The sequence below is a fragment of the Poecile atricapillus genome, chromosome W, assembly GCF_030490865.1.
Source record: "Poecile atricapillus isolate bPoeAtr1 chromosome W, bPoeAtr1.hap1, whole genome shotgun sequence".
Taxonomy (NCBI): domain Eukaryota; kingdom Metazoa; phylum Chordata; class Aves; order Passeriformes; family Paridae; genus Poecile; species Poecile atricapillus.
Genome location: NC_081288.1, coordinates 61545695 through 61564771, shown reverse-complemented (window position 1 = coordinate 61564771; position 19077 = coordinate 61545695). Strand labels below are relative to the sequence as shown.

The window sequence follows — 19077 nt, the reverse complement described above, 5'->3', positions numbered from 1 at the left end:
GTCATCAGAAATGTCTGAGACACTGGCAACTCTAATATAAGTTTTCTATTTTTTTTTCCTAAGCTATGATGTTGACTCAAAAAGTCCTAACCTGTCAAAGCATGTAAGTTCTTCCTCACTATTATAATTTTTTGTGCTAAAATGCTTGAAGTTCTTCAGTATGTTTATTTTCTTTTTACTTTAATTACTTTATTTACTTTTTACTGTTACAGAGACAAATACAGTGATTGTGTTATGTGAAAACACATAATCCTGATAAGTATAATTTTAATGGGACATTTCTCTTGCAAAGGACATATTTGAGCATGCATGTATGCCTTTTCAGATATGTAATATGCTGCAATTTGCTGATACTTTTCTGGGTCCTAAAATTGAAGTTTTGATTATGTCTCAATGTTAGAAGAAACATTTTATACTCATGTTGTCTTGAAGTGGGAGGGATGAAGTAGTAACTTTAAAATTTAGAGAAGAAGGGTAGAATTCAGAGGTTTCTCAGTGATGTTTTTGAAAGATAAATACAGGAAGGCTGTGATAAGAGAACCTTTGAGAACCTGGAGCAAACTAAGAGAGTAGTAGAAGGAATGCTGTGTGTGTGCTTCACAGTGAAAAGATGAGACTTTTAGCCATTTATCTCCAATTACATGCTCCCTGTAGTGACTGTGTAGTGCCTTAGAATTACATCTGTAAATGTAACCTACTGTTATGTCAAATAGGTGGTAGTGTGTCTGTTTATGATTCATTATTGCATAGTTATTTCTAAGATGTGGTGTTCAGCAGAACCTGTTCTTCAATAGGGAACAGCTCAGATAAATGGGAAACCAAATTTCATTGTGTGAAATATGAATTCTGAGTTCTTATGTTGTTGCTTTTCAGGATTTTTTGGGACAGATGTTTTGTACACTGGGAGAAATAGTGGGATCACAGGGGAGCAGACTGGAAAAATCAATTGTGTAAGTATTCTGGGATGCTGGATGAATGCATACTGCTGCATGAGGCAGGAGTTGTGGAGCTTTTTTGCTGTAAGGTATCGCGATCTACAGAATTGACAGATACGGCTTTTAAGAGAGGGTAGATAGTTACATGCAATAGAAGTCTTTCTTTATATAAGCTATGATAATTTAGGTTTCATTTTGGACAATTAGCAAAGGAATTGACTAATCCAAAGATTTTGTCAACCTTGTTATATTTTCCATTAGAAATAGCTTGTGTAGTAATCTAAAAAATGTTTATTGTTTGAAAATTAGCACATCATAAAAATTGTGTTACCTTTTGTTCAAGCATTTGAGTTCCTGCAAAAAAAATCCTTGACAAAGAAACAGTGAAGAATCAGATGACCATATTATCAGATTCCTAATACAGTCACTCAAAATCATTAGTATCAGGAAATGTTGTGGTTTTAGACAACAGTATTTTGTGATTCTCCCCTTAATCTCATTCTAGATATTAAACTTTTAAAAACATGTCTAGGAAATAACCTTGAGGACCAGTACAGTAAGTGTCATAATAGAAAAGTTGTGTTAGGTTATGTGATTAAAAAGGTTGTGTGCAAACAAACGAGAATTGTCCCAATGGTAGGTGGGGGAGCCTGAATACCTTGCCCTGGCTCCTTTCAGACCCATCCCAGGAGAGTCATCAGCTTATGGAAACCCAAAGAATCACAGAGGTACAAGGCACAGGCAGGGGCATTCCAGTAACACAATTGAGGAAACAATCCCTGCCCAGCTCCAGGGCTGTCCCAGAGAACCAGAGTCCCAGTACTGTGGGATGGCAACACGCAGTCACTGCTTGTTCTGGACATGTTTTAGTTCCTGATGGCTGCACAGTTTGAGCACAGAAATCCTGTCTTGTCAGTTGGGACAGGAGGTTGGCCCTGTTTTACTTCTACTAAAACAACAGCTCACTGACTTTTCACTGTCCAGGCCTAGCTTATGCTAGCAGTGTATTGCACTGTCACAACTCCAGCCCAACTGGGTTGGCTGATTGCCAGTTGATTATACTGGAAGCCTGTGGTTGACAACCTCTACTTGGTCAGAGAAAGGGTTGACTTTGAAGACACATTTAGTAAGATCTTACCTGATTTTTGATGGTCTTCAGATTTGTTTCTGTCCTCAATTAGTAAATTATTCGGCTCACTGAATGTACACTTTTTTTCCCTGAGAAAATTCCTTTTGAACATGTAGATTAAAAGGCATCCATTCAGCAGTTAAAATTTGGTACAGGTTAAATGAAGTCTGAAATGAGTAACAGATGAAGTTTAAAGTTTGAAATTCTCTATGAGAAATGGAAAAAAAATCTCTGAAGATTCTGTGGAAAAAAGGTCCTCGTAGTTGTGTTGGCCTGTGTAATATATTTTCTCTTGGGTAAACAAGCATTTCTCAGGTCTGGGTTCTGATATTCTCTTGTGTGGTAGTTACTAAGTGGACCCAACATGTGGGTACGCACAGGTTAATGAGGAAGTGTTTGACTTTGTATCAGTCATTCATAGTGTCCCTGTTTTATTTCATCACTGGTACTTTTGACAGTCCTGTGATTTGACAACTGTACTGGAGTGATTGTCCATTCTGGACTCTCTGAAGTCTGGATATCTTGGTGTCTAGGAGACATTTCTGTTATTCATTAAACCATTGCATTGCATTTCAGGTTTGTTTGCTTATAGAAATGTGTTTAATGTCTTTAAATATTCAAACAATGAGAATTAAATAGACAGTATTGCATGTCTTCTTAAGGCTATTTACTGCTTTGAATTTACTGTTCTCTTTATGACGTCAGGTCTGTGTTCTCATAGCATGAATGCTCTTTATGATCTATGAGTTATGAGAGCTTTATATTTTCGCCATATTTCTGAAGTTCATTAACATTTTCCCTCTTCAGTTCTCTGCCAATGTATGTACAAATTAGAGAATGCTTGGTGCCATTTTAGTCCCAATCAGCTACCCTACAGAAGCAGCACTTTTTATACTTAAGCAGTTTGAGAAGCTTGAATTCCATTCTCTGATTGACATTCAAGTAAGCTCTGATGTTCTTTCAAAATTAAAATTAGAAAGACTTGAAGCTTATTCTTCAGCTCTGTCTATTTTAAGCATTTACAAAAGTCTTACACAATTCAGGACTCCATGGCTGCTGTGAGCTGTCCAGCTTCAAGTCTGATTGTGTATCATGAGGGAAAGTTCCCTTAGGAAGTCTACAATGAAGGGGTAGTCTTGTCCTTCCTGAAAGTCAAAGGTCTCAAGCCTAGAGGGTCACCATTGCTGTGGTCAAGCAGAAAGGCTGAAACACACCTTGCAGTTCTTCGTGCCAAGTACAGAAGTTCACAATTCACATTTTTCTTTGCCTACGTGGCATGCATGCCATGCAATTTCACTGGTATTACAAGCACCAGTGGATTACAGCTCTGAGGCATGAACCTGATAGTATTTCTTCTTGGCAGTTGTGAGATTATCCCCTGAACCTCCCTCTCTGTTTCTGATGCCATTAAAGACTTGGAATTTTATGCAGTCTGTTACAGGAGAGTCTTGCTCCCAGTACTGTAGTGTGGTACCTGTTGCACTTCTGACAGTGAGCATTTTTTGTTCAAGGACATACTTTAGTGTTGTACTTTATTTTACAGACTGGTCTGGTACATATGTGGACATCTCCTTTGGATAATTTCTATTGGAAAATAATTGTAGTAATTCAAAGAAAATGAAATGGATAATGTGACATTTTAATAGTAATGTTTGTTCTCTTTACCTGTTGGGTTACTAGATTAATTGTCTTCTAAAAACAGGCTGCCTATGTAAGATTTACTCTGACTGGCCTCCCATGTTCCAGCTGTATTGCCATGAAAGGATAATGTGCAGATTCATCTACTTCCAGAAACTGTGTGGTTTCATTTTTCTCTCACAAAAATGTCACCTGCTCAGACATTATCCAGAATTAGATCTTTGCATGTTCTGTCTTCCTAGAGAGAAGATGCTAGCCACATTTATAAGTGAGCAGTGGCTTTTTTCAGGATCTGCTAAGTGCATTCCTGTAGGAATTCCCTTTGATTAGGAGATAGGGCTATTGCAAAGCATAATGAGTGTTCTGTGCTAGTTATTCACATCTGAATGTTGCCTGCTGATGAGGCTGTACTTGAGCCAACTGGCCTATTATGTGAAGTTCTTCCTTCTGTCATCTTGCTGTGAACATAACTGATAGAAAAACACCTGAACTGACTTCCTATACATATTTGTCTTGTCCTTTTATCTGTGGATGTGACTATCAGAGGGCTAGGCTCTGCAAATTCTGGGATAAGACTGTAAAATTTTGAATGACCTGAAAAATGTTCCATCCACTGCCTCATTGCAATTCCAGCTTGCAAAAGTGGAGGCTCTTTTTCACCTCTCAGGTTTGAATTTCCACATAAATTGTCATCTTTTACACAGACTCCTTTCAGTCCTTGTTAAAGCACAAGTACTCTTCAGAGTGTCCTTTTAAACTTCTCTTGGTGCAGCAGATGTGGTGTCTCAATTGTGGAATAATTTGTTCTAAGGAGACAATAATTACTTCTCAGGACTGTATCTTATCTAGACATGCAGGTATTGTTGAAAACCTTTCATTTGATAATGGTTGTCTCTTCTGTTCCTCTAACAGTGAAATTACCTGCTCTTTCAAATACTGTGCAAAAAGAGGTGATCATTGTAGAGAAACTTAGAGGTTCTGGACTCTCAAGTCCAGTAGTACCCACTGAAATGTAGATTTTCACATTTTGTTTCCCTTTATTCAATTTGCACCCTGTTCACACTTAGACTGGCACATGTTCTATATCTGCGTTTCAGATAACTAGCCCTGAATGGTGGAGTTGACTGCAGTTATGCTATACAGATTACAGATAATATCTATCTGTCTATCTATCTATCTATCTATCTATCTATCTATCTATCTATCTATCTATCTATCTATCTATCTATCACTAATTAGTACCCCGAAAATCCTGATCTGTAACTCTTTCCAGAGAAACCCTCAGAAACTAGTTGCCTGAACATAAATTTTCTGTTGTAATTTCAGTGCGATAGAGCCAGTTCCAGGGTTGCTCACTACCAGCTATCCCTTAGAGCTATGGAAGATGGGCAATGGCACTGCATTCTGGATTTAAACAGGTGGAACTCTTACATGCTTGTCTTCAACATAGTATTAGTCAATATTTCTCTGGCAATTGGATAGACTGGTCTGTAATGATGAATCACTAAGTAATGATTTTTTTTTGTACTTCATTTTGAAATTTCAACCAGTTTGAAATTATTTTATTATTTTCTTACAAGGCATAATTACTAGTTAAAGTTTGTTCCATTTGCCTGATCTGTGACCACTGAAGTTTTTGTCAGGGTGCTTACTTTACATTTAAGGATTTTTTTCTTAATGAATGATTTGTAAGAGAATTTATAAGAGAACAAACTCTTTGGTGTCTGCAAATGGTCCAGTACTATTTTCATGCATGTAGATTTAAGCATACAAAGTTTGTACTTAATAGTATCAAAAGCTGCACAAGTCTCTTGGTAGAGTTTTTAGTTCCTGAATAATGAGAACTTTTTGTTCTGTAAAGAAATTTTGTGCTAATCTTGATGAAGTATTTCACCTCTTTTTATCAACCATCATGTTAATATTGTCCTCCTTTTATAAGGCCCATGGCCTTCTGTGTTGAGTGTTTTCCCCTCCAAAAGGCTGCTGGCACTGAATGCTATCAGATTATGTGTGAGTTTTCTGTTTCTCTGCTGTTTTTTATGCTGAGGAGCTGTTTTGGGCTTTCTGGTGTGCAGCATATGTTTTAAATTGCTGCCTGGGTGAATAGTAATTTATTTTGCAACTCCTGTATCAGATATGATGGTGAAATAATTATGTGTCTTCTTCAGTAGACATTTCAGAATAAATGCTGTAAAATAATGCTGGTGTTTACTTTTAATTATATTTTAGATATTTTGTTTAAGTAAAGCTTGAAACAGGATGTTTTTCACAAATCAGTCCTGGAGTCATCTCTAAAGGAAACATCAATGGGAGGCTGGACAGTAGAATTCTGTTACTGTTTCAACCTATTTAAACTTTTAATGCTGTTTTCTTTAATATTAAAACTGATGTGTTTCTTTCTAGTTATAATAAATATGCAACTCATTACCAATTTACTTAAGGTAAATCAACTTTTTTACACAGGTCAAGTGGCAGAAAAGGGAAACTGAATTACATTCTATCATCTTTGTGACTTGAAAACTTACCATGTGCTCTCTGTGTCATTTGTAACTTTCATACATGATATTAAGGAATTAAGGTGATGTGGTTGTGTTTTCTTGCAGAGGAATTCCTGGGAAGAAGTGTGGAACGGTCATAGTAACAGCAGAGGAACTAGGGTGTTGCAGAGTAAGTGTGCTCATTGCTTTTCATAAATAAAAAGAAAATTATTCCAAAACTCATTATTTTGGAATCACTGAGTTGCTGAGGTTGGAAAAAACCTTGGATGATAGTCCAATACTCCTGGCCTTCTTAGGGCAGGTTACTGAGGGCTCTTTGCAGTTGGGTTTTGAGTCCAAGCAATCTACACACTCACTCTGTTACAGAGTTACTTTTCAGCACACTTAGAGTAAAAATTTTCCTTATATTTAAGTGGAATTTCTCATATTTCAGGTATGTACATATTGCCACCTTTTCTTCCACTGGATGCCACCAACCGTAGGCTATTTATGTGTCATGTACTTAGACAAATTGATAAACCTTCTGTTCCCCAGGCTAAAAAATTTCAGCTTTCTCTGCCTCTCCTCAGATGATAGATGGTCCAATCCCTTAATCATTTTAGCATTGCTTTTTGTGGAATTGCTTCAGCATGTTTGTGTCTTCCTTGGGGAGCCTAGAACAGTGCTCCAGGAATGAGCAGTACTTCAGGAGCGGCCTTCAGCAGAGCTGAGTCACTTATTTCAACTTTCTGCTAGCACTCTTCCTAATGTAGCCCAGCAGGCTGTTGGCTTTTCCTGCCAAGGGCACATTCATCAACTTGGTGTTCACCAAGCCCCTTCAGTCCTCTTCTGCCAAGCTGCTTTCCAGCTGTTTGGCCTGCAGCCTGTGCTGATGCATAGGGTTATTCCTTTCCAAGTGCAGTACCTGTCCTTTCACTCTGTTGAACCCCATGAGTTTCATATATTGGCTAGTTTTTCCAGCCTATATGAGGTATCTCTGAAAGGCAGCACAACCTTCTATTGTATAAACTGCTAGTTCTAGTTTTGTATTGTTTGCAAATTTGCAGAGGGTCTACTCTGTCCGTCATCCAGCTCATTGATGAAGATGTTCAACATTCTTGGCCCATTTTTGATGCTTTAGATACGCTGCTATGACTGCTCCCAGGTGGATTTTGTGGCACTCAATATGACCCTTTGAAGCCCAGCAATTCAGCCATTTTTCAGTGTCCCTCACTGTCCAGTTGTCTAGTCTATAATTCATTAGTTTGTGAACAAGGATTTATGGGAGACGGTGTCTAAGGCCATGCTAAGATTAAGAATAAATGACATTAACTAGGCTCCTCTCATCCACTCAGCTGCTCATTCTGTGAGGAAAGGCTTCCAGTGGATCAGGCATCAATTTCCCCTTTGTAAATCCCTGCTGATGTCTTAGCCACCTTCTTCTTTTTCATGTCTTTGCATATGTTTTCCAGGATTATTTGCTCTATCATCTAAGGGTTTGGGATAAAACTGGCTTGGATCCTCTTGCCCTCTCTCAAAGATGGGAGAGTTTTCCCTGAATATCATAACTTTATAGAGATAGCTGAAAGTGGCTCCACAGTGATATTAGCCAACTCCATCAGCACTCTCGGGTGCATCCTAGCAAGTCCCATGGACTTCTGTATGTCTGTTCTGTTTTAAATGCTACCTTTCCTGGTCCTCCTCTACCAAGTGCAAGTTATCCTTGTTCCAGACTTCCTCAGGTCTGGGTCTCAGGTTTCCAAGAGTCTTGAAGGCAAATCTTACCAGTAAGACCAAGACATAGAAAGCTATGAGAAACATGGACCTTCCAATGTCCTTTGTCAACTGCTCCCCTGTCCCACTCAGTGGTGAGCCAACATTTTCATCCTCCTCTCGTTGCTATTGCATTTCCAGATCCGTGTATGGAACAGTCTTCCAGCAGGCCCTGCCTCAGTTAGCTGGTGAGTCTGCAGGTTTATCTTTGCGTTTATAATCCTTTTCTCATTCTTGACTTTGCCCAAAGTGTGACCTCTGTGACTTTCAGTTTGCCTGATCACAGCAAAGAAACTTTTCTCCTTATTTGTTGTCAGATTGGATGAACCATTCAGGCTCATTTTCTTGAAAGTTCCAGATTCTTAAGAGCCAGCAGCCATTTTCTGGACAGGCACTAGGAGCAAACAACACTAGGTCTAAGTCACTGAAGGAATGACACTGCGTCATGTCTGACTTGAGTTTCTAAAATTAACTCTAATATAATTTCCTTGTCAGTGCATCTACTTCTTTCAGAATGCAGTTTTGGATGTAAAGAAATCCTTGAAAAATCCTGAGCCATTTTAGCATAGAAAATTGTTCTTTTTCTGGTGTCCCTACAAAGAAATTCTTGGTTCCAGCCATTCAAACTGCACTATGAAGACATTGCAGAAATGTGAATATGTAGAGGGCATTCAGAAGACAGACACTCCCATTTATTTTGTTTTCTATTAGCATAGTTCAATGAATTTTTTTTTTTTAGTGTCATAGACTGCTTGCTGTATGTAATTTTTCTTTATTACTGATTTCAGGATTCAGTTCTAATGCAATTTTGTGCAAACAAGCTAGACAAGAAAGACTTCTTTGGGAAATCTGATCCTTTCCTTGTATTTCATCGAAGCAATGAAGATGGCAGGTGGGTACCTGTTGAGTATTTTTGCTGCTAATCATTAGTCAATTATTTACAGATAATAGAGTTTTTATTTTTTTTTTTACTTTTTTCAGATTAAGCTGTGTTTCTTTTATAATGTTTGTTGGGTTTCAGTTTGTCATGTTGTGCAGTACAGAAATAAAGCTTGAAACAAATTGATCAAATACTGCACTTTAGGGTTCTAAGAGGTTCAGGTCTCATAAATGTAGAGCACTATGACAATTAGTTGTAATAAAATAGCTAAACAGTGTTACTTTTTATAAGATATAGTATCCAATTAAATTGAATTATCAAAGGAAATTGTAGCTGCAAAATAGGTTCTTGCTTAGAAATTGTGTTAGATAAAAACATTGTATACTGCAAATTTAAATTAGGAAATATCTTTTGTCTTTTTGACAGAGTTCTAGGAAATTGAATTTAAAAATCCCCCAAATAGGTTTTATATTTTTTACGAATGGCTGTTTGCTACATTCATGCTTTGATTTGTTAAAGTAGACTAATCTCTTCTGTTCCACTGCTAAGCCTTGACATGCCCTGGTCAACACAACACTCTGCCTTTGTGGGGCTCTACTGGCAGGTTAAAATTTCTTGGAAACTGAAAGTCCTCACATTTAACATACATCAAACCTAAGGCTACATGTATAATACTACTTTTTTCTGTAGCTTAACTGGAACAGTTGACATAAATCTGTGTATGGGTGTGTGTCTGTTACCTGCTCTTTTTCTCTTGGAGGAAGATTACAGGGACAGCTTCCTGAGTAAACACTGCCTGTGTAAAACTGCAAGCCTAGAGGAGTTACAGCTCCTTTGTGAGTGGCATTAAGGTCACTGGTGGACTTTCTGTGGGTATTACTGGGAGTGCTGGTACATGCAGCCTCTCTTGCCCTCTTCCTTCTAAGGGCTGAGTGTTGAGCAACTGATGCTTTATGGGTCTCCTGAATCCAACAGGATGTTGGGGCAGTACTTCTGCACCTGTAGCAAAAGGATGCTTCCTTTTTTAATTTTTTTGGTTTTGGGCATGTCTTCTGAATCACAGCCAGGATAAAAGTGTAGGCATTTGGGGCACAAGGAGGACATTCCCTCCAAGGATAGCTTTAGTTGCAACTGGGTGAGGAATTTCAGGAATAATTTCACCAATGACCTTGTCTCTTGTTTTCTTTTGAATGATTCAGTCCCCAGGATGGGGGTTCAAAAGAGGTATTTTAATTTTGCATCATTTAGAGAAAGCAGAATGTGCTAATACATCTCATGAGTGATGGTGATAATGGAATCTCACAGAGGCATATATGTTTTACCTAAGACAGCCCTGGTTAAAAAATCATGGACAGAGTGGGGAGTAAGAATCTGAAAGCCACCATTCCCTTGGATCAGTTTCTTAATCTCTAAGCAAGAGTCAGATCCTCACAAGATCATTTTCTTTCTGGATCTGTGACTAATTCCTGTATGTACAAGGTTTGTTTAAACAAGTGGGATGGAAACTACTCTTCCCTGAAATACCCACTGAATGGTTATAGTGGCTGTTTAAGTTTTGGGTAAAAACATTTTAGATTTAGAGTTGTTTAGCACTGTAGTCTATAATATCTCTCCAGTGTGTCTCTTCAGTCTTTCCTTCCTTCTGATTTCACCATATTTCTTTTTTTCTTACCTTATATTTTATATGGACATTGTAAGTATGAATGATTACATCTCTTTTAATTCCATCTTTGATGACACAAAAGAAAAGAAAATAAATACAAAATGCATCTTTATTTTTTGTTTTAATTACAGTTTTACAATCTGCCACAAAACAGAAGTTGTAAAAAATACATTAAATCCAGTGTGGCAGGCATTCAAGATTTCTGTCAGAGCACTGTGTAATGGAGACTATGACCGGTAAGCTGTAGCTAAAGCTTTTTTAGCATATACAATTTTTTACTCCCTTACTTGTGTGTTCTTTTGTATGTAACTGTTTCTATGCAGTCCAGGCCCTGGTGTTATCTAATCAACATTTTGAAAGGATAATAGCTACTCAAAACAGTTCATCTCATTAGAGAATTTAGAAAAATAAAGCAAATATGCTAAATCTGTAGGAGATGCTAGTGGTGTTTTCTGGAAAAAATTCTTTGCTCTCTATGGTGTGAATTAAAAAGAAAAGACTAATTTAAAGCATGGTCTCTGTGACAAGCGTACACAAGTATTTTTTAATGTTTCAATGAAAAACAATGATCATGTGTTTTCCTTGGGTGGCAATGTAATGTCAGAGGATGCTGATAAAGGAAAGCCTTTAAAATACATAAATCAGTAGATGAGAAACACAGAAGGTAGTCATCTTCAGATTTGAAGTTTTCAGTGGTTCCATGCAAAAGGATCTATCTTTAGGTGGTAATACTATCGTGCTTTTAATCAACATTTTACCACTAATAACAAACAAATTAGTTCAGTGGAAATAGGTATTTTTGGACTTCTTAAAAATGGCCATGTTGGTTGCTCTTTCACTTAGATGCAATAAAAATGAATCAATTTTGTAATGAGCATATTCAGACAGAATTTTTTACTTGTAATTGGGTTAATGTGCATAATGCATAAGCAAAATAGTATTCATTAAGCTAGTCTCTGGACTCTACACTGTTTATCATATTTTTAAAAAATCATTTTTATAATAATTAGAAAAGATGTGCGGGTATATTGAAATAACTCCAGCATTCCAAATTAAGGGAACTTAAAAGTGCAACAGCACTCCTCAAATTATTATTGTGTATCTGCTGTTGACCTGCTTTCAGCATAATGTGTTCAGTGAATAAAGGCTCCATGAAACTTCATAGTCCCTGCATACAACAATCATGTTTCAAATTAAGAAGTAGTCATTAGTGGTCAGGTTTATTTAAATTAACCAGCTGATAGCCCAGAAAAAACTTCAGAGGTTTGAGGTTTTTTTAATTAGAAAACCCTTCTTTCTAAAGGTTAGGATTAACTTGCTAACATCCTCATGATAATGCATAAAAACACAGTCCCCAAAGGTCTCTTTAAGACAGTGATAGTTTCACAGTTAAAATTTTGGTGCTCTGAGTTCTGTGATAGATGTGAAAGGTGGGAATAATGTCATTAGTAGAAACATATCACAGTAAATGTTTATTCTGGTGTTGTGGAGACTAAATCTTCAGCTAATGCATGCTTCTGAATGAATTCTGTCCACCTTTTCATTTAAAACATGGATAGCCATGTCTAACCTTGATTATTTTAAATGAAAGGTGTTTTTTTTTTTTTAATATTAAAATAGGAAACCTATCATCTAAACTGTGTCCTTTAAGGTAAAGGTTAAGTTTCAGTACGTGAAGATTGGAAAGGTCTTTTAATATCTTGCATGTCATGCAAAATAGATAAAAGTCAAGATCTGTAATTAATCCTTTAATATGAAATAAATTTCAGTAGAGAGGAGCTTTATTCAAGGATGAATTGCTCTTACTGCAGTTACCTGTCTGAAGATCCTTCTCAGGAATTTATCTTGATATTCTTAATAATTTATTTTAATAATCCAAGTTTTCTCACTGAGATGATTTTGCTATTTGAACACAGATTTGTAAGACAATTCAAAACTTAAATCCTACTAAACCTTATGTAAATCTTAGTCGTGTGTTCTGTCTGTTATAACAGGTTTTCAAACGTCAGTAAAATAATGATTATCTAGGGGAAAAAATGTGATAATGCATTTTTTTTGCTGAATTCATCTGAAGGTGAAATTAGTTTCTTTTGAAGGTTGAAATACTTGGTGGGATAAAAGAGGTTTAGAGTTCTTTTTCATTTTGTTTGGCAGAACAACTTCCATTTTAATCAGTTTTCATTGTAAGGTTACTTAAATCCAACCTGAATTTTGCAAGAGCTATAAAATATAACAAATGGTGTGGTTAGGAGTCTTCAAATTTGAGTTGAAAAGAGGTACATCCAGACAAAGCAACTCCTTTACCTATTTTGGAATATCATAAAAAATGTGAGAAACATCCAGGTGTGCATTACTTGATATTATATTGTATATAATATCAGCTGTTGCTCAGCTTTATCCCAGAAGAGTCCCTTCTTAGTAAAGAAAATTAATCAATATATATTTGACAGTATGTGATTGGAAGAATGAGGATCAGCTTGCAGGGAAGCAAATTATAATGCAGTTGCTTAGATTCTTGTCCCCTCTATTAGTAAGACAGCCTTGATGACTTCACATGAAACTGTTCTGAAGAATAAAAGTAGGTTAACTTGTTGCTTAAAATACAGGAGGTCTGGATGTGTTATTTTTCTGTCCTGTGTTCAGTTCATTTTAGGCCAAATAGGATTCCTGTTAGCGACAGCTGAATTTGCTTACATATATATACTTTCTGAAGTAAAAGGAGATGAATAAGCTTACATACTATCTCTAACCTCTTATATCTTTCCTGTTTCATCAAGGATGTTGATGATAATATGCTCTGTAGTATTTGCATTTTAAGAAATCCACTCTTGAAGTATATGGAATATGATTGATCTTTACTCTGGAAATGTCTGCTTTTTCCTTTTTATCTGCTTCCCAGTCATCCCTGAAGCAGGGTTAGAGCTGCCCTCAAGGGTTCACTTTACTCATAAGGAAACAGTTCTTAAAAACTTTGATAATACTTCAAGGTTTAAAGAATCATTTATTCAAAAAACCACAGAAAATTCAGAGCATCAGCAAGTAAAAATATATTGGTTAAACTTCCAATGTGTTTAATTGTTTCCTTAGTTTCCACTGGATTTAGCTATTGATTTATGAAGATGTGTTGTGTTATCTGACAGGCTATTCGCTGCCCCATGAGAAATGACTGAAAAATTCTGCTTTTAGGATTTAGCACAACTGATTCACCCCTATGCTATTAATCTTAAAAGCAATCCGGGTACATACTTCACATTTTAATGGGGTTGTGTTGTTGTTTTGTTTTTTTTTTCATTTTAGGACAATTAAAGTAGAAGTGTATGACTGGGATAGAGATGGGAGGTAAGACAATATTTCTGTTTAACTTAAGGGTTATCCCGTATCCTGCATGTTTATACACTTTTCAAAATGTATGAATGTTTTTAGTGTTAAAACATATAATAGAGAAATATTAGAAATATTATTAGCATAATATTAGAGAAAGTTAGTTATTTGTCAGTATTTACAGGTACACGTACTAGAGAAAAATTCTGCTGTGATACAGCTCTGTGTTTTGCAGTTGTGGTGAATACTGATGAATTAGGCTATTTCAAACCTGCTGTGTGTATATTCATCCCTGAAACATGATAAAATGCATGTCCCTGCAATGGCTGCTCATAGTGACCTAAATATTGCAGTGTAGAAGCCACCTATTAATTACCTTGATTTCAGATTGGGTCTTAATGTTCATTTCTGTGTCTGTCTTCATCAAAACATTATTGTGAACTCTGGAGCTGGAAGACCTGAGTTCTGTATCACTCCCCTTGAAAGAGGACAGTGGAATATGCATGGGATTTCTGTTGCTAAATTCAGGAGGGATATCTGTTTTTCTTAAGAGCTGTAAACCCCAGTGTACTGGCTGTACATTTTTCTTTGAAGAAATGAGCCTTTCAAATTGCCTTTATTTTGACAAGGTAGAATTACGTTTCAACACAGGGACTAGTATGTCTTGTTCTTTTAAAAATGTTTGAGCTTATATCTTAATACTTTGATTAGAAACTGTATTCATAAGTCTTGGTACTAGAACTAAAATGTAATACACTAATATGTTTATTTCCATTTATCTTTAAGCTGGTTTGTCTTAATTATTTCCTATTAATCTTAATTTAGATTTTAAAATATATGAAAATTCTCTTGCATTTTGATTTTTAAAAGCATATTATTTATTCCACAGTAATGTCTTTAATACTACCAATGCAATTTGCTTCTAGTGTTATAGATAATGATATTGTGCTTCTGTGGCAACATGTCTTGTAATCATAATAGGCAAATTTATCTTGTGCTACTGTTCATTTCCTTGCTGACAAGATCCAAAAGCCTATTTAGCTTTCTCGGATTGTAATTTTGTCTTTTTGGTTTTCCATCATGAAGCCTGTTGATTATTGAGCATTCTTATCTCACGTTTACCCTCTATGAATACCTGCCAGTGTAAATTCATCCTTCATTATCAGATATTCCCTGGAGAGACAAATTACATATTCTAGCAATTAAAATAAGTGTATTTAAATTTTAAAAGCCATAGTAGCAAAAAAACATTGCATCCCAGTTAGAATTTCTATTAACATTCTTTTCTCAATGAGATTTGGCAAATCCTTAAAAATTTTATGTATTTATGTATAAACCACATTTTTTGAAAATAAGCTAGCGGTTAAAAGTTAAATCGTATTGCCAAGTTAATAAAAAATAAGGATTATCTTTTATCAAGGTATCAAACCCCTCATGCTATCACTTTATCCAATATATGTAAGAGTAGAAAGAAAAGGAAGAAATCTGACAAATAATGCTAAGTAACTGCAAGTCTGAGTGAAATCTTGAACATGCTGTAGATTTTAGGCAATTAGCCTCTCCAGTCTCAAATAGTTTCAAATACTATCTGTGTTTGCTGACATCATAATCTAAATACCTATAAAATTAATATCTAAAAAACAAAAAGTGAAGGACCATTTACATGTTTTCCTTTTTATTCTAATGGTATGATTTTTTTTTCTTTTTGATTTCTATCTGAGTATAGATCATACTGAGCACTGACATCTTATATGCAAAATTCCTCTGAAAGATGAGACAGCGCTCATCTCATGTGACTGTAGACAATGCAAAAATCAGAAAAGTAGATTGAACTAATCATTTAAGCTACTTCAGTGGCTTACAGGGGAGAATGGTCTGATTGAATCCATCCTACCTGGAATAAAGTGCCAGTTGGTGGTGCCTATAAACTTACATAGTGATGACAGCAAAACCTAAGTGCCTAATTTAACTCTGACATTGCCAAGTATATCTGAAATGAATCCCATTCAAGAGTTTAATGATTTTTTGTACAACTCCACTGTTCCTCAGTTTATATTAATTTCCATTTGTGATGGACAGTTTTTATAAGCTGTTGTTACACCAACTAGGCACCTCACCACACTGAATCTGTTTGATCCCGAGATGTGCAGACAGGGCAGGACCAATCTTTGAAAGATTGCCTGCTCTCTAGATATCAAAGCAAGTTATTCTGAATATTACAGGCTGTTCTGCAATCAGGAAGACAAAATTATGGTGCATACACTTGATTTCTGAATCATGACTTGACTTGATTTTGACTTCCTGAGTCTTGACTATGAAGTTTTTTTTTCCTTTTCCCCATTCTGTGTTACCTGTGCTTTGAAAATTATCACCATGGTGCTTTGTGTTCAGCTTCTTCCTTCATGTTCCTACATTAGGTTGTTAGAGTAATTGTAATGTAATATCATGATCATATTATCATCATCAAATAGCTCTTATTTATTTTCAAGTATCACATAAAACTTCTTGACAAAAAGTAATACATGCACTTGGTAACATTAACACGATTATGTATTAAACATCTCTTTGTGTCAGACCAGTTTTTGCACAAAAATTGTCAACATGGGAACAACTTGTTCTGATACCTTTTATTGCTTCTAAGAGCTGTGACAAACCCCAAAATATTTGATGCTATAAGAAGTCACAAAACTTGGTTTTGTTACCTGGGACAAGCCCAGTTGTTTGACAGAGTCACATTTTTAGGTTTTTTTTATTGTATGTCCTTATATATGAAGCACTTGCAGACAGGTCTAACAGAAAGAAAAAAATAAGACATTGCACAACTTCACATTAACAATACTATGATTTTTTAGTTCTCTCTGAAAGCTTTTTAATTTAATTTTAGAAAAAATATCACTTAGCATATGTGTTGCAAAAATCATTTCACAGCCTTGATGTTTACGATCTGTTACACAAAAAATGGGGGGAGGTGTTGAGTTATAAAGCTGTAAATATTGTCATGCTAACCTGGGGCCACAGAAGCATTCATCTGAGAATACTGCAGGAGCGATTTTAAATTTCAGATTCTAAACTCTTCCACCTTATTTTTTGTCCTTCATCTTGCTTCTCCAGATAGTAGATTTTTAAATTCTTGCATTTTCTCTTTACCTGTTGACATGCTTCTGATTATGACTGACCTTTCCTCTGTTATTTTTTTTCCCTTTAGATAATAAAAAAAATTCAAAGTTAATACAATTTCAGAAGTGATTTTCAGCACTTAAAAATACAGGGCTAAAAACTGAAAACTTAGGGAGATGGGCTTTAAATGATAGTTCTGTGTGCTAAGACTCTCTGGTTCAGTGTTCTGATACGCTGCTCATGAATGAGTCTGTAAGTCTAGGAAAATTTGGTGTTAGGCAGGCAAAGAGAATAAGTACTTTGGATTCTCAGTCCAGAGACTAATGAGGAGATCCATCTGCTAAAGTGTGATGATTAATATTAGAATATTTTATTATTATCTATTATAATAGATAAATTATTATTTATATAATTTAAATAATATGTAAATTATTAATACTTTATTTTAATGACTCACACATCTGGAAAAGGCATATTTTATCCAGCAGGCACTCAGCCTTCAGAGGCAGCCTAGTGCTGGCATGTGCATCCACCTGAATACCGGGTGTAAAGGTCCAGTTTGGTGCTCCTTTAAGTGCAAAGGACTCTGAGACTGGTTGTGTATGCCCATGCCTTTTTAACATTATTCATCAGAATAACCATATCTTTCTAGCTCAGGTCTTGTCAGTGTTTGTATATAGCCGTAGGGAAAGGAGGCTTTCCAGTGTCTCTTAGAATTAAAGGAGCAATTACTTTTAAGCAGTACAGATTTTTTTTTGCTCCCCAGAGACAATCCTCTCTGGAAGGGGTCATGTTTCCTGTTTGCTGCAGCATGTTTGTATGTAGTCATTGAGCTATTGTTTGAATTTCTGCCATCAGAATATACAACTTCATTTGAAAATAAAAGGTTTGAATTGTTACAAAAGGGAAAAGTTCCATTTTAAGCAATATATCTTTTTCTCCAGTGCCATGGTTGTCCAAGGTTAAATACACCTTGTGGATGGCTTCCTCTGTTCCCTGCTTAAATAGGCCCTGCAGTCTGGAGAAAGTTTAAGCAGAGATATAACTTCAAAGTATATTTCTTAAGCAAAGTCTTTGATTTGGAATCAATTTGATGATCTCCCAGCTGAAAGGGAAGTGTTTCATTTGAGGTGGTCCCTTCTGAATCTGGGTAATGAGGAATATCTTTAACATACAGTATTTCTCAAGTTTTCTTACAGTATATTTTGCTTATTTTGTATCAGCATGATGACTGAACCTTTTAGTTATTTGATTTACATACTTTGTGAATTCATGCTGATGTCAGAAAATGAGGTTTATGTTTGAGCTTCTTTTTTGTTTACTTTCATTATGAATAAAGCAAGAAAGGAATTTCATGTTACTACATATTGTTTCATTTTTCATCTTGCAACATTCAGATTTACTTAAATTTGCTTTTAATATTTACAGCTTAACAAGAGGTGTACTGAATTTCTTAAAAGCAAGTTTTGCAAGTCACAAAGTCATAAAACTGAATTTCTATTGTAGTTTACCATTGGAAGGAATGTAAAACAGTTAGCTTCATAGCTCACCCGATGTGGAGGCAGAGCATAGAGGAAATACAATGCCTTCTTAGGGCACAGCTGGAAAAATCTGGAGCAGCAGTAGGGAAGGTTCAGTTGGGCAGAGCAGAGAGTGGGAGCAGAACTTGTGGCTGCTGGGAATTGTGTAGCTGATAGTTGGGACACTGACTCCTGCAGTCCTTCCATTCTGGTACCTGCCTGAGATACAAACCAGCAGCTCTGGCTGTGGTTTCTGTTCCCCAGTTCCCTGACCCTAGCACCTTCCTCAGCAGTGCTTCCCCACTACAGCTCCCTGCTGTGCTCATGGGCTCCTTGTCAATGTGCCAGCCCTGTTACGCATTGACAAAGCAGTTTTTAAAACATGAATGACAACACAGGAGTGCCAAATGTGTTCTTGGAGCAGGAATAGAATATAGAAAGGAGAAGCTTGATAACCACTGCTTTCCAGTAATACCATAAGCTGAGTAGCCTCTGTGGATTGTTTTTCTCTTCCCAGATGGGAAGACAGAGGAGCTGAAATAAGCTTTGTGTCTTCCCCTTAAGGGTTCAATGTTATTTTACACAGATTGGGAGGCCTGGTCTTTTCTGGTTTAAGTTGCTCCT

General features: G+C 36.2%; 1 protein-coding gene across 5 annotated transcripts in view; it reads left to right on the top strand.

Moving 5' to 3' along the window:
• LOC131592174 (copine-8) overlaps positions 1-19077 on the top strand; it is an 82582-nt gene that overhangs the window by 27204 nt on the left and 36301 nt on the right. For 3 of the 5 annotated variants that reach the window (XR_009280528.1, XM_058863499.1, XM_058863500.1), the window contains exons 5-10: positions 64-103; positions 874-950; positions 6306-6369; positions 8741-8844; positions 10627-10731; positions 13793-13834. Coding sequence is in view for 3 of the 5 variants with exons in the window: in XM_058863499.1 (XP_058719482.1) it covers positions 64-103; positions 874-950; positions 6306-6369; positions 8741-8844; positions 10627-10731; positions 13793-13834 (432 nt within the window). In the remaining 2 variants the exon portion in view is untranslated. Of the gene's footprint in view, positions 1-63; positions 104-873; positions 951-6305; positions 6370-8740; positions 8845-10626; positions 10732-13792; positions 13835-19077 lie in introns of those variants that run through there. The other 2 variants (XM_058863501.1, XR_009280529.1) reach the window with 2 other exon arrangements.